The 13565-nt window shown below is 31.3% G+C and overlaps 1 protein-coding gene across 1 annotated transcript; it reads right to left on the reverse strand.

The window, feature by feature from the left end:
* Positions 1–185: 185 nt before the first annotated feature.
* Positions 186–4574, reverse strand: LOC114163351 (Glycosyl hydrolase family protein). Its single transcript, XM_028047612.2, has 4 exons — positions 3670–4574; positions 3319–3586; positions 1141–1914; positions 186–1042 (listed from the first exon to the last, which is right to left on the reverse strand). Exons 1-4 carry the CDS (start codon positions 4357–4359, stop codon positions 453–455), a joined length of 2322 nt encoding a protein of 773 aa, XP_027903413.1. The 5' UTR covers positions 4360–4574; the 3' UTR covers positions 186–452.
* Positions 4575–13565: the final 8991 nt, after the last annotated feature.

Below are 13565 nucleotides of genomic sequence, written 5' to 3' on the forward strand. Positions count from 1 at the left end.
TTAGTTCCCAGCATTACGACTTTCCAGGAAAAACATCCTAAACTTTTTTTTCACCTCTCATTTATTTTGGAATTGATTTTTCAGAATGCACATTACATTTCAGAAAATATATTTCAAAATAAATACCCAAAAGACTTGACTAGTTTATAAGAAAAAAAAAAAAAAATCCATAGAAGCGAAAAGGATAAAAAAAAATTATTAGATAATCCATACAGTTTAATTTAGTGACCAGGTTTATCCCGTTCAACAATCAACGAGGAACAACATTTTTACATTTAACATACTGAAATACGATTCGGTCGTCTGAATTTCAGATGCAAATACCATGGATGGATCCACGAATCAAATCAAATTATAGTACATTTCGTGGTCTCATAATCCCAAACTGCAGCGTGCTTCAGAAACATGTCAGCTAAATTAGCTTGCGACAGTTGAAGAATAAATCCGTAGCATCAAACAATTATATGTATTGGGTGCTCTTGATCATCCACAAGCAACACCTGAGACCCTTCTTCAATAATCATTGCACCAGCTTCATTTGCTCTACTAAGATGTTCGCAAGGACTTACCGAAAATCCAACATGAGTCATTTCCCCTGCATCAAGCATCACACTTTCGAAACCAACCAACTGTTTCACAGGGTTTCCACTTTTCTGGTTTTTAGGTCTCATAAACAGCAGTACAGGATGCTTCCCCACCATGCTTCCATGATTTTGAACTCTCACTGTGACCGAGAGTGACATGCTTTGGCAGGTTTGTTCTCCCAACTCAGAAACTAGTTTGTACCTTACCGTTTCTGAATCTTCAACCATCAAATGAGTGGATGATTGGTTCAAGTGAAGCTTGTCATGTGTAACAGAAACAAACTCATAGGAATAGTTTGAGTAGCTCAGTCCATAGCCAAATTCATACACTTTTGGACCTTTGTAAAACCGGTAAGTTCTCCCAGGATAGCCTGTAGAAGGATCAGCTCTCATTCTCATGTCTGTCATCGGTACTTTGATGTAATCTTTTGGGTACCAAGTAACAGGGAGTCTTCCTCCTACATAGTATTCATGACAGGCAACAGCACACACCATTTCAGTAATAAACTTGTGAATCATGTTTTTCATTGATAAAATAGCAAAGAAATATCATCACCTGGGTTGTGGTCACCAAATATAATCTGTGCAAGTGCAATGCCTCCAAGTTCTCCCGGATAACCAGCCCAGAGGATGCCTCCAATTTTGTGGTTATACTTGGCTGAACTGATATCTACAGGCCCTCCACAAAGCAGCACCAAAATAACTGGTTTTTTAGAAGCTTCAGCAACGCTGTTCACGAGTTCAAGTTGCTTGCCCGGCAAGTCTAGATGAATGCGATCACGTTTTTCCCTCTCTTCACTTTGATCCAATCCCATAACCAGCACCACATAATCCACCTTTTTTGCAACTTCCACTGCCTCCTCAATTTGAGCCGAAGAACACTTTGGTCCACCATCACAGCCAGGATGATAAACGGCGTTCTTAACGTAGTGCTGAAAGCCTTGCAATATTGTGAGAAATTTACAAGGAGGGCCAGCATAGTTTCCAAGAAGAATTAGTGGAGAAGCATTGGCATTGGGACCTATCACTGCTAAGGAAATGCTGGGGCTTGTTTTTGGAAGTGGTAGAAGTTTGGGAGAGTTTTTTAAGAGGACAATGCCATTTCTTGCAGCTTCAAGAGCTAGATATTGGTGCTCTTTGGAACACACATGATTGGGACCAATCATGCCAAATGGGAGACTGCTTGGATTTCCACCAAACAGGCCTAGCCTCATTCTAATAGAGAACAGGTTGTGAAGGGCACGGTCTATTTCAGACATCGATACTTTTTTCTGCAACACTGCGGATTCAGCATGATCCGTCAGATAGCTACCACATTCCACATCCATCCCTGCAAAGTTTAACAACATATTCACTGCGATGCTTCTGAAAAGTTTGGTTCAGATGAAAAAATGTCACCATTCTGGTATAAGATAGTTTAACATTCTTCAGAGACTTCAAACAAATCTAGTTTATGTTTGTTTATTATCATAAAAATTATTGAGTCAAACTAACTTCTGCTTGTTAATGAGATGATAATATTACTCTGGACACTATTAGTCTGACTCCTAACAAATTTTTACACGCATTATTTTACTTTACAACTTTTTTTTTACATATAAAAAAGTTAACTTTTTGGGATTAATCAATAAAACATTGTCCGATTACTCCACCTATCACTGAGAGAGTTGATAATTATTAGAGGAGTGCTTAATAGTTGGAGAAAACATGTTACGAAAAACCTGTAACCAAATATTTGCGTTGACGGAAATCATTATGTGATAGAAAACAAGTATTTTCGAAAGAGCAGGGCTACTTTTGCCCCAAAAACACGAATTAAACAAATATTAATTTGAAAGTTTTAACAATATCAATGTAAGTTAACAGAAAACATAACTCCTATCACAATGGTGAAAATAATTTTTCTAGGGACCACCGTTTCTCTTTTCAAAAATTCTAGTTGTTTTCGTCAAAAGGAATTTCGTGTTTTTTAACATTTTCCTAATATATCATCCCAACCCTCTTTAAAATCCAAAACTCCCTATTTTTTTTTCTATTTAAAAAAATCTCAAACTAGTTACTTTGGATTATTTTTTTCCTTTATAAGCCAACATGCTCTTTCTCTCCAAATTGTAGCTACTAATACTTTTATAATTTCAAACATTTTTTTTGTTTTCAATGTGTTTTTAAAACTTTAAATCTATTAATTAAACATGTTTTATTTATAATTTTATTTTTTAAAAAACTGTATTTCATACGTTTTTCTTAAATGTTAAAATACACATACCTAAGCTCTGTATGGAAAGTAGAAAGAAAGTCTACTTTGTGGGGCTCACAGATGTCGGAAAATAATACATACTATAATTTATCTTATTGATATATGCATCATTCATGGCATTACTAAACTAACAGAAGAAATGAAAATACAAAAATGAGAACCTTAGAAACCTAAAATGTGAAACATTAAAACATATAGAAAGGCAAAATAGGAAATACCGATAAACATATTATGGGACCTAATATAACTGGGCCAAGCCAGCGACTTTGGCATTAATATGATTGAGAATGAATAACATTGTAAAGCCATGTTACTGTAAACCGACAATAGACAGATGATAAAAGCTTCTACGTACAAGGAACATGCGATTTAGGTAATCACACTTTAAGCTACTTTGTGGTTTTAATTAGCAACCAAGATTTTTAACAGTGCGATTAAAGCTATGTGTGTGGAGTGAGGCAGAAGAGAGAGACATACCAGCACGAAGAACATCGGCTACAGCATCCTCCGCTGATTTTGCAAACCCTTGCTGGTCATGTATGATCCCGACGGCTCCACAATCAGACGTAACATAGCCACGGAAACGCCATTCTTTTCTGACCGTTTTGGTTAACAGGTTGAAATCCGCACAGCTCGGAACACCGTTCACGCGGTTGTAAGCACACATTATCCCGCTGGCTCCTCCTTGCTGTACGCAACTCTGAAACGGAGGCTGGTATGTGTCCGCTAAATCTTGCAGACTCACCTGAAACGGATCATATCCAAGAGTTCAGAAGAAAGAGAAAAGGTACGTGATTGAGTGGTGTGTGGAGTGAAGTGGTTAATTACGCGAGCATCGAAGCGAAAGCGATCCACGCCCTTCCAATTGTCCAGATCGTAAGCGGTGAAGTGTTTGCAACAGGCGGAGGCTTGAAGGTGGCCCCTCAACTTGCCGCCGTGGAAGGAGTCTCCTTGGAGGCCTCTGACGTAGGAAACTGCGTAGCGGGAAGTGAGGAGAGGGTCTTCGCCGGGTGTCTCTTGTCCTCTGCCCCATCGCGGGTCTCTGAAGATGTTGATATTGGGAGCCCAGAAGGTGAGGCCCTGGGCCTGGGCCGCATTATAGATTGCGCGGGCTTCGATCCCAATGGCGCGTCCGATTCGGTACCAGAGGAGGGGGTCGAAGGTGGCTGCACTGAGGATGACCTGAGGGAAGCTGGTGGCGGAGGAGACGGAGCCGTTGAAGTGGATGCCGGGGCCGACGCTTCCTACGCCGTGGAGGGCCTCGCTCCACCACTGGTAGGCGGGGATGCCGAGGCGGGGGATGGAAGGAGCGGTGTTGACGAGTTGGGAGAGTTTTTCTTGAAGTGTGAGTCTGGAGAGAAGATCTTTGGTTCGTTGGGGGATGGGGAGTTTGGGGTTGCAGAATGGGTAGGATTTGGAGGCAGGATTGGACCAATCGCAAGCGAATGGTGGGTTAGATGAGTGAACTGTGTGAAGAGTGAGGAAAATAATGGCTGCAAAAGTGAAGCTGAGGGCCATGCTCAGTCGCAAAATGCTACACTCCCACTTCTCAATTATTATTCCCTCCCACCATTTTATATGCCATCTTTTTCACCTCACATAGCCTCTATTAGTGAAGACACAGACAAAAAAGGACAAGTGGTTGAATGAAGTGGCTACAGCTCACGCAAAAGGAGAAGAAATTACGTAATTTTCATGCGTCTCATGGTACTTTATTTTGAATTGGTATGTCTGTGAAATTCCTAATGATGCCTTGTAATTTTTCTTGTAGTCTATATGATGAATTTGAGATTGAATATTAAACTTGGTAAAGCCAAATATATACTCACGCTATTCACAACCCTTTCCTCAGTTACATTAGAGTTGGGTGGACGCATTGCAATCCTGTTGTTGCATTTGGAGGTGGAGTGGAGCCAGTGTCAATCATGTACTCTGGGTTGCAGTGTTCGCGTCCCTGTAAATGAAAGTTTTAATAAGCTTGAAACATATACAATTAAAGTGGTGGCACCATGATGACTTATAAACAATTTTTTACTTTTTAATCAATAAATTTACTGATAAATGTTCTTTTTAAATAATAAATATAGATTATGATGAACATTTTATATTAAAATATTGAAAAGTAATTTTTGAGTGTGAAAACCAAATGGGAACTAATTAGTTTGCATGAAATAAAGTGGGGGTGAATAAATTAACTCATTAGGTATCTGGCAGCGGAAAATGTGGGAAATAAAATGTTGGAAAGAGAAGAGGATCAAAGACGAATCAGAGATTTACAAAAAATAATATAACTGGGCTGCATACTCAGGCCAATAGCTACGCAGAATAGAACGGGCCAGAATTTTCAATCTGATTTTTAAAGTGGAATGGACAGGCCAGCTTCATATTTTGTGAATCACCTACAAAATTAGAGGTGTGAAAATAGATTAAAACTCGCGAGTCAATCTGTTTATCACGGATTCTTGTTGGGTGGAGTTGAATTTTTTTACAAAGTTTATTTGTGATCCAGCTTATTTAGAATCCGGCTCACTTGGGTTAAACCCGTTGGCTCACCAATCCACAAATAAAAAGGTCACACAAGTTTTTTTTGTTAAGTTAGTCTTTGTATTTGGATCATGTTATGTTATTTTTTTTAGCCTACACATATAGATAATTTGTATTTTTGTGATTTTGGTTTGTATTTGGATTGTATTAAAGTTTATTTAGATTTTAATTAGAATTGTAATTTAGTTTTGACTGAAAAAAATAAAAAAAATGTATTTCTTTTAATTAAATGAACCTATGAGCCAACCCGTTTAACCCACCAACCCGTGGTGGATTGGGTCAGGTTCGAATTTTTTTAACTTGTTAATAAGTGAGACAGGTTGGGTTGGCTCACTAAATGATCAACCCGTGATAGGTCAAACCAGATCGAGCCGAATTAACATTTTGACAGCCCTATACAAAACATATATAAACCAGTCAGGTCGGCCACATTGTCATACTAATTTCTATCCATATATTTTATGAGATTGTTCATGATGTAAGGGCATGCTGATTATTGCTTTCACCCGATAAAATATGTTAAAACATTTATTTATGACTTGAAGTTTTGATTATAAAACCCTGAAAGATTATAAAAGGATCAATGATTAATTCCTTCTGAATGGGCTTCGGCAAAAAAATGACGCCGAATATCATGCAATGTTGGACCATATTATTGGGCACTGTAGTATCTTGGACCCAAAACTAAACTTCCTTATTACTCTATGCAATTGCTTACTGCACTCCATGATTTCTTACCTGCAGCCCATATTTTTTAAAATTTCACTTTTGTTTTATGAAAGTGATCTCTTACCCTAGTGCAATTGCTTACTGCAGCCCATTATTTTCTACCTTCCCCATCATTTCTTCAAATTTCACTTTTACGCTTGATTGTTTTATAAGTGATCTCTTAGCCTAGTGCGAGTAATTCTTTAGCTAAAAAAGGATAAACGAAGTGATTCTGAGAAACGATTTGCTTCGTTTCAATTCATATGATCTTTGTTCGAACATAAAATGCCAAGTTTTTATATAAAAACGAAAACTATTAATTTTTAGAGTTTTAAAGATATGCAGAGAAAAGAAACAAAAAGTGAGCTCGAGTTTCTAAAAGAAAGCAATTTTTCAAATAATGATCCACTTAATAAGTAGATAAATTATACTCGTTAAAAATATAAATAAATTAATGAGACGAACATTTTTTAAAAAAAATAAATGCTTATTTCATTAAAACAAGTATTTTTTTAACTAAGCACAAAGTAACTCATCTAATACGAAATAAATTATGATAATAATTTTCTAACTGCCCTTTAGGTTAATAAGACACGTGTCTGTAATTATAAATAATTTTAATAATAGTAGAAACAATCTAGTTTCAAAATATTGAGTTTATCACTTGCTGTCTTTAAAACTTAAAACGAACAATCTTAACAAAAATCATATAATAATAGTAACTAATAAGAAACAAATTATTAAAGAAATTGTTCAAACTGAATTTCCGAAATAAATACATCAACCAACGAACAAAATGAAAATGTATTTTTGAGTATTAATATATTTTATTTTACTTCAAATTCTTTGAGAAGTTTGAGCACATGAATTGCAAGCTCTCATGTTCAGACTAAAAAAATGAGACGCGTTGTTATCTTAATCCAACCAGTACAAACCCAACTTTTGAAATAAATATAAAATTATGGAAGCTAATCAAACTCCACAATTGAGGGAGCCTAAACAAAGCACTTTTTTGAAAACTCAAACAACTCGACAATTTTCACGCACCTTCGTATCACGTCACATTTTTAAAACTAACCCATTATTCACGATTATCGGGTTTCTTTATAAATATTTTCTATAAATAAATACCTTTTATAAACTAATATTTACTTGTTTGAAAATAAAAAGATAAAGGATTAGATAAGATAAATATGTCACATCGGAGGTAGGTTAATTAAAACACCTTATCTAATGAAAGTCTTTTTCATCACCTTATCCAAAGTATATGTTATTAAAAAGTGGTAAATAATTATAGCAAGTAGCCCATTTTACAGGTAAATATAGAGGAGTGATAGTTTGACACTTCTTCATAATTATACTATTCTTTAATTATATTTTATTGAATAATCCAATTAATATTTTAATTTAATATATTTTTTTTCAATGATTACGGTTCTCAAATGAATGTATTTTCAAAAGCTGGTGTTAAAATTACTTTTTTCCATAAATGTAGACATTATCTTCATGTGTACATTGTTTACATCTTGCGGAAAGGAGATTAAATTCCAATAATTTTTGTTTTACCAATTGCGCAAAGTGATTCTAAAAATCGATACTTACTTATTTCGGACTTGAAAAATGGTGGTGCATTCAGCCGTCAATTAAAAGAAGTTAGTGATTTATTTGCGAACATATTAGTTCATAATTCCAATGAACCACGTGCCCGTTGTGAAGGAGATTTTTTTTTCTTTCAATTTAGAAAAAATTTTTATCCTGTTAATATTAAGGGTTAAATATGTATTTGTCCTAAAAATTGAAATTAGTTTTTTTCAAATTTTGATTCAATTTAATTTTTCAACTTTATGTTTAGGGATTTAGCTTTTGTTAGTTTCTATTACTGTTAGTTTAGTTTTCTATTATCTGTTGCATAGGTCTTACAACCCTTTATATAGGGTTCTCCTCCTCCCTCTCTTGTATATAATCACCTTTCATAAAATATTACAGTTCTCGTTTCTTTTTCTCTCTCATAACTCTTACACTCTAGAAATGTATGGATCTAGTCATTTTAACTAAAATTTGTTACATGTTAAAGTGAACTAACTCAGATTACACGGGTTGGCTCACCACAAGCCAGGTTAAACATGAATAAGTCTAACTCAGTTCACTTTATGGTGAGCTATAATTTTTGAAACTAATATTAACCCACTACGGGTTGGTGAGTTAAGTGGATTGGCTCACCAACTCGTGTAAAAAAAGAAATAAATTATTTATTTATTTATTTACTTTTAAGTATTCAAATATTTAAATAATTCTTTAAGTAACTCATGAGATGACAATTACAGTAAAATCAAGTACTAATGTCTTTATCATGCTCACTACCAATATATGATGAACGTTTCCAAGAAAGTGTCCATATAATCCAAGAAAACATAGCTAATAATACACAGTTTCTGTCATACTATTCAACAAAATATAAATGAAACAACAATACATTTGGTTCATAAGACGATTGTTTGAGTCAGCGGCGGAGCTTGGAAGGGGCAGGCGGGGGCCACGGCCCCCTCCCCCAATTTTTTTTATATTTTTTCATTATTTTTTATTTAATTTTTTTTAAATTATATAAATTTTTAAATTTTTTTAAACTATTTATATTTTTAAATTAAATAACATTAGATTCAAAATTAATAAAAATTAAATTAAGTATTTTTTATTTATTTTATAAAGTACAATAATAAATAATAAAATATAAAATTAAATATATAAAGAAATAAAATTATTAAGATATTTTTTATTTTCTCTTTCATTGTCTTTTGAGTTTTTTTATATGTTGTATTCTTCTCTCGTACTTATTTATTTTCTTTTGTTCCTAAAAAAGTTAGACATAAACTCAGTATTTTTATCCTCATTTTTTCATATTTTCTCTTTTATTATTAAATAAATAAATAAGGTAATTTTCTCTTATCTCAATAGTGAACTATTTGTTTAACATTTAGCATTATTTTTTATCTCATGACCTTTTTGTATATTCATTTTTTATTAATATAGAAGAAGAAACAATGTACTATGTGATTTTTCATAGTCGATTTTTAATTGTAACTTTATTATCATAGTTTTGTTTAGTAATTATGTCTCTCAACTTTTGATTAGATTATGATAAATTATTTTTTAGTCTTAAACTTATTTTTTAAATAGGTATATTAATGAAAAAAATAAATTTATTTTTTAAAATTGATAGAGAAACTATGAAAACATGATAATGTGATTGTTTATCGCATAACAATGAAATGAAAGCTTGTGAATATTTTTTGAATCAAATGCATGTTAATAAAATGGAAGATGAATATTTTACAGAAAATATGATTATTTACATCAAAAAAAGTTAACTGAAAAATTTAATTATAATTCAATTACAATGAGTTTAAAAATATGAAAAAACGGTAGATATTCCTTTAGATACTATAATTTCTTTGATAATTATAAATATACTAGATTATGCATTATTTTTATTGAATTAGTCACAATAATATTAAATATATAAATTTTGAGTATATTATTTTGGCTCCCCCAAAATTTTGGTGAAGATCCGCCATTGGTTTGAGTCTTTTCATCCTCCAATTGCTTTAACTCCCTTTGTCAATCTTATAGTTTTGCTAGCTTTTCCAATTGGTCATGGTTCAAATCTTGATTTCCACTTCTTTGTAAATGGAATATGAATATAATGTTCAAAAATTAGGTAGGAAAATGGAAAAGCATAATTTTAAACAAAATTTTAATCACTACATCATAATTTTAATTCTTAACAATCAAACACACAATGTATATATTTTATCCTCCTAAATTTTCTCGTGCATCACTACATAATATAAGAAAAATCATGCTCATATCCAATCAAAATTTGCACAATACTAAATCAATAAAAAATCATGCACAGATCGCAGAGTTGCTCACTGTTTATATCCAATTAAAGATATTGCATATAAAGTACATTGGAGCAATGATTAGTGAATACACTATCATGAGAACTGGACAATCTAGAAAAATAGCAAAATAGGTTTCCTATGGCTTTACTATTACAACATGTACTAATCTAACCCTAATGCAATATATATATATATATATATATATATATATATATATATATATATATATATATATATATATATATATATATATTGGTATACAATATGGTGTTACTCCTAAGACTTAGAATTTAGGTATATTGCATCTTTTACAGGTTCAAGAATTGCATAAAATCTTCATTAGAGGTTGGATAAGATGTGTCTGAAATCAAATTGGTTATCTTATAAAATGGCCTAAAAATTTGACATCTTCTTAGCTCTTTTCCACTCTTCAATTGTTGAGCAATGTTTAAAATTTCTATCACACAAAGTGAAACTTGCAAAAGTGTGACGATGCAAGACCACTTTCAAGCGTCATATTTAGTATTAATACCCCTCACTTCAACAACACACTGAGTAAATGTTACTTTCCTTGCCTCTGACCCTTTCACATATTTAATGGTTTGTCTAATTTTCTGCAAAGCAACTTCAGTCACTTTTAAACCCTCTTGAACTATAAGATTCAAGATATGACCACAACATCTCGCATGAAAAAAATTCACCATGACATAATAAATTATTTTGTAAGCTTAATTGTTCACCAAAAATATGTTGCAGATGATCATTGGCAGTAGCATTGTCTTAAATTATAGGAAATATTTTCCTATCAATTCTCCAATCAGTCAAACATTCAAACACTTTATTTGCTAACTCATGACCACCACACCTCAACGTCGACCACCGTCGTGCACCAATGTCGACCACCGTCGTCGCAGGCGGCCAAACGACCACCACCGAATAGGCACCACCACGACCACGAATTAGAGGGAAGGGAAGCTAGGGATTTTTTTGTTGATGAAGTACATACACGAAAAAGATAATAGGGATTAAGTTATGGATTTGAGTTTTCTAAATATTAAAATAATTAATTTTATTAAGTTAGTGTATTTTTTAAATTTAGGTGGATTAGTGGATCAACTCACTATAACCCGAATCGAAGCCGCATAGCCCGTGGGTTAATTGAGCTCAACTGATTTTGACCCATAACGACAAAAAAATTATTTTTTCAACCCGGTTCGACTCGAACTTGTGGTGAGTCGGGTTGGCTCACGGGTTCCAACTCACTTTGACATGTCTAAGTTTGACACATTTTCACTTCAATATTAGTTGAGAAACACGTTCAAAACGTTAAATGAACTTAACAAAATTTTGTTAAAAAAACTAAACCACAATTTCTAAAGTTAGGGACTAAATTGGGTCAAAATTTCAAAGATGGACTACCAATTTTCATCTAAAGTTAAAGGATCAAAGATAAAACATCAATAACATATTTGACCCATATATTAATCATAGTTAGTAATAAATTCGAACTCACCATGTGTTCCCTCCTCTTATATTATTGAAATAATCTTTTATTTTTAATTCAAAAATTTATTTAGTTATTATTTTTAAATTGATATACTTTATTATAATATTTAAAATTTTTAAAATATTATTGTTAAAATATCTCTTATCGACTTTAAATAAAACAAATTCATAGTATATAAATAATTTTTTAAGGTTGAATTAAACTTAAAATTTAGTTCTCAATATAGCATTAGAGTTCTTTTAAGTTTATTATAATAAAATTTATTATTTATTAGACATATTGTATCATTAATATCAAGTTGTTCAAATAGAGACAACTAAATAATATTTCTATAGCAATTAATATTATGAATTTTAAGTTTATGGATGATAGCATAAAATCCATAATAGATGAGAAAATCACTCCTTGAGTTAAATACGTTATAGTTTCATCTGGAAAAGTATGTGTGCAAAAAAAAAGTTTGAACTTGATATAAACGGCTAACTACTTTCATGTCTAGATGTATTTTTAATATATATATATATCAACATGTGATAAAATATTAAAGATCTTATATTAACTAAAAATAAAATAAACTACAAGAAAAATTCTATTTTGCTAGAGAAATTAGTGAAAAAAATATATTTGTAGCTAATATTTCGCTAATTTGTAAGGAAAAAGTGAAAGAATAAAATTGTAGCAAGTTTGTAGAAAAATAGCTACTGATTAGCCAGAATATATATTTGTAACTAATCTCTCATTAATTTGTGAGAAAATGGTGAAAGAAATAATTTGTAACTTTTTCATAACAAAATAACTACAAATTTACTATAACATATATTTGTAACTAATTTGTGACGAAATAGTGAAGGAATTAAATTATAGCTGGTTCATAGCAAAATTGTTAAAAATTTACTAAAATAATATATTTGTAGCTAATCTTTCTCAATTAAAAGATACTATAATTATTTTTAATTTTAATATAAATATATATTTTTTAATTTAAATTTTTTGAAATTATTTTTAGTTTAGATATTTTGAAATTATTTTTAATTTGAATATTTTAAAAATATTTTTTTAATATAATTGTATATATTGAAATATAAATTATCTATACAAATATTAATAAATTAATTAAAATATATAATAAAATAAGATAGGAGATTAAATATACAAATTTTAATTTTACTAAAAGAATTAACTGTTTATCTTACTAAAAGATAGGGATGTAATTAGATGTAAATCTATTTTAAAAAAATAGTTATTTTTATCAAAGTCCTAACAAATCATTAACCATCAATCATTATTATTAATAAAAGCATGTTAAAACACTAAATACAACATCTATAGTCCCTACAGTACATCACTTTTCCAATCAGATTTTTAAATGAAGAACCAATGGGAATAGTTTATGCTTTTGTTGAATATATTTCTTATAGGAAAAATTATGTCTGTAGTTTACTGCTTTCTTTTTTAGACCCCTGAACCTCCTCTAAATGCATTTACTATCAATAAGTCGTTTTCATGCTTTCAATTTATATGCATCCATCCTTTCTTTTTCAAGTGCTGGTCCTTGAGATATTTTTAAAGATTTTGTGAAGATATTTTTATGATTTTCATTTAAATACGTTGAGAATGTAAAATATTTGTATATTATCGTTCAATCTTATTTATCCTTCCGACTATTAATAATCCTTACATAATGGCCAAAATACACACATATTATACATATTATATATATATATATATATATATATATAATTTATTAATATTTATAATAACCAATTTGTTTTAAAGGTTATAATAAGCAACTTTGAAGACTTCTCAAATCTCTTCGTCGGTAAACAATATAAAAGAGCAACTATAAATTAATGTTGACGTTAATTAGTGCCTTTCACACTTTTCTTTAATCTTCGTCTTCCTTTAATCTAAACTGTCCTGTTATAAATAAATAAAAAAAATCAACCAGCAAGTCATGATTAATATGAATGATTGATAGTATAATATTTTTTTACATTAATATCACATAAAAACTAAACTAAAACTTGTATTTATAAAAATATGAATTGATAAAAAAAAAATTG

Source organism: Vigna unguiculata, chromosome 9, assembly GCF_037176805.1.
Source record: "Vigna unguiculata cultivar grain cowpea cultivar isolate G323 ecotype 2 chromosome 9, ASM3717680v1, whole genome shotgun sequence".
Classification (NCBI taxonomy): Eukaryota; Viridiplantae; Streptophyta; class Magnoliopsida; order Fabales; family Fabaceae; genus Vigna; species Vigna unguiculata.

Coding starts and splice junctions, on each gene's coding strand:
- LOC114163351 (XM_028047612.2), bottom strand. CDS start 4,359: ATGGCCCTCAGCTTCACTTTTGCAGCCATTATTTTCCTCACTCTTCAC. Junction 1,915..3,318: donor AGCCGATGTTCTTCGTGCTG/GTATGTCTCTCT, acceptor TAAACTTTGCAG/GGATGGATGTGGAATGTGGT. Junction 1,043..1,140: donor ATTTGGTGACCACAACCCAG/GTGATGATATTT, acceptor AATACTATGTAG/GAGGAAGACTCCCTGTTACT.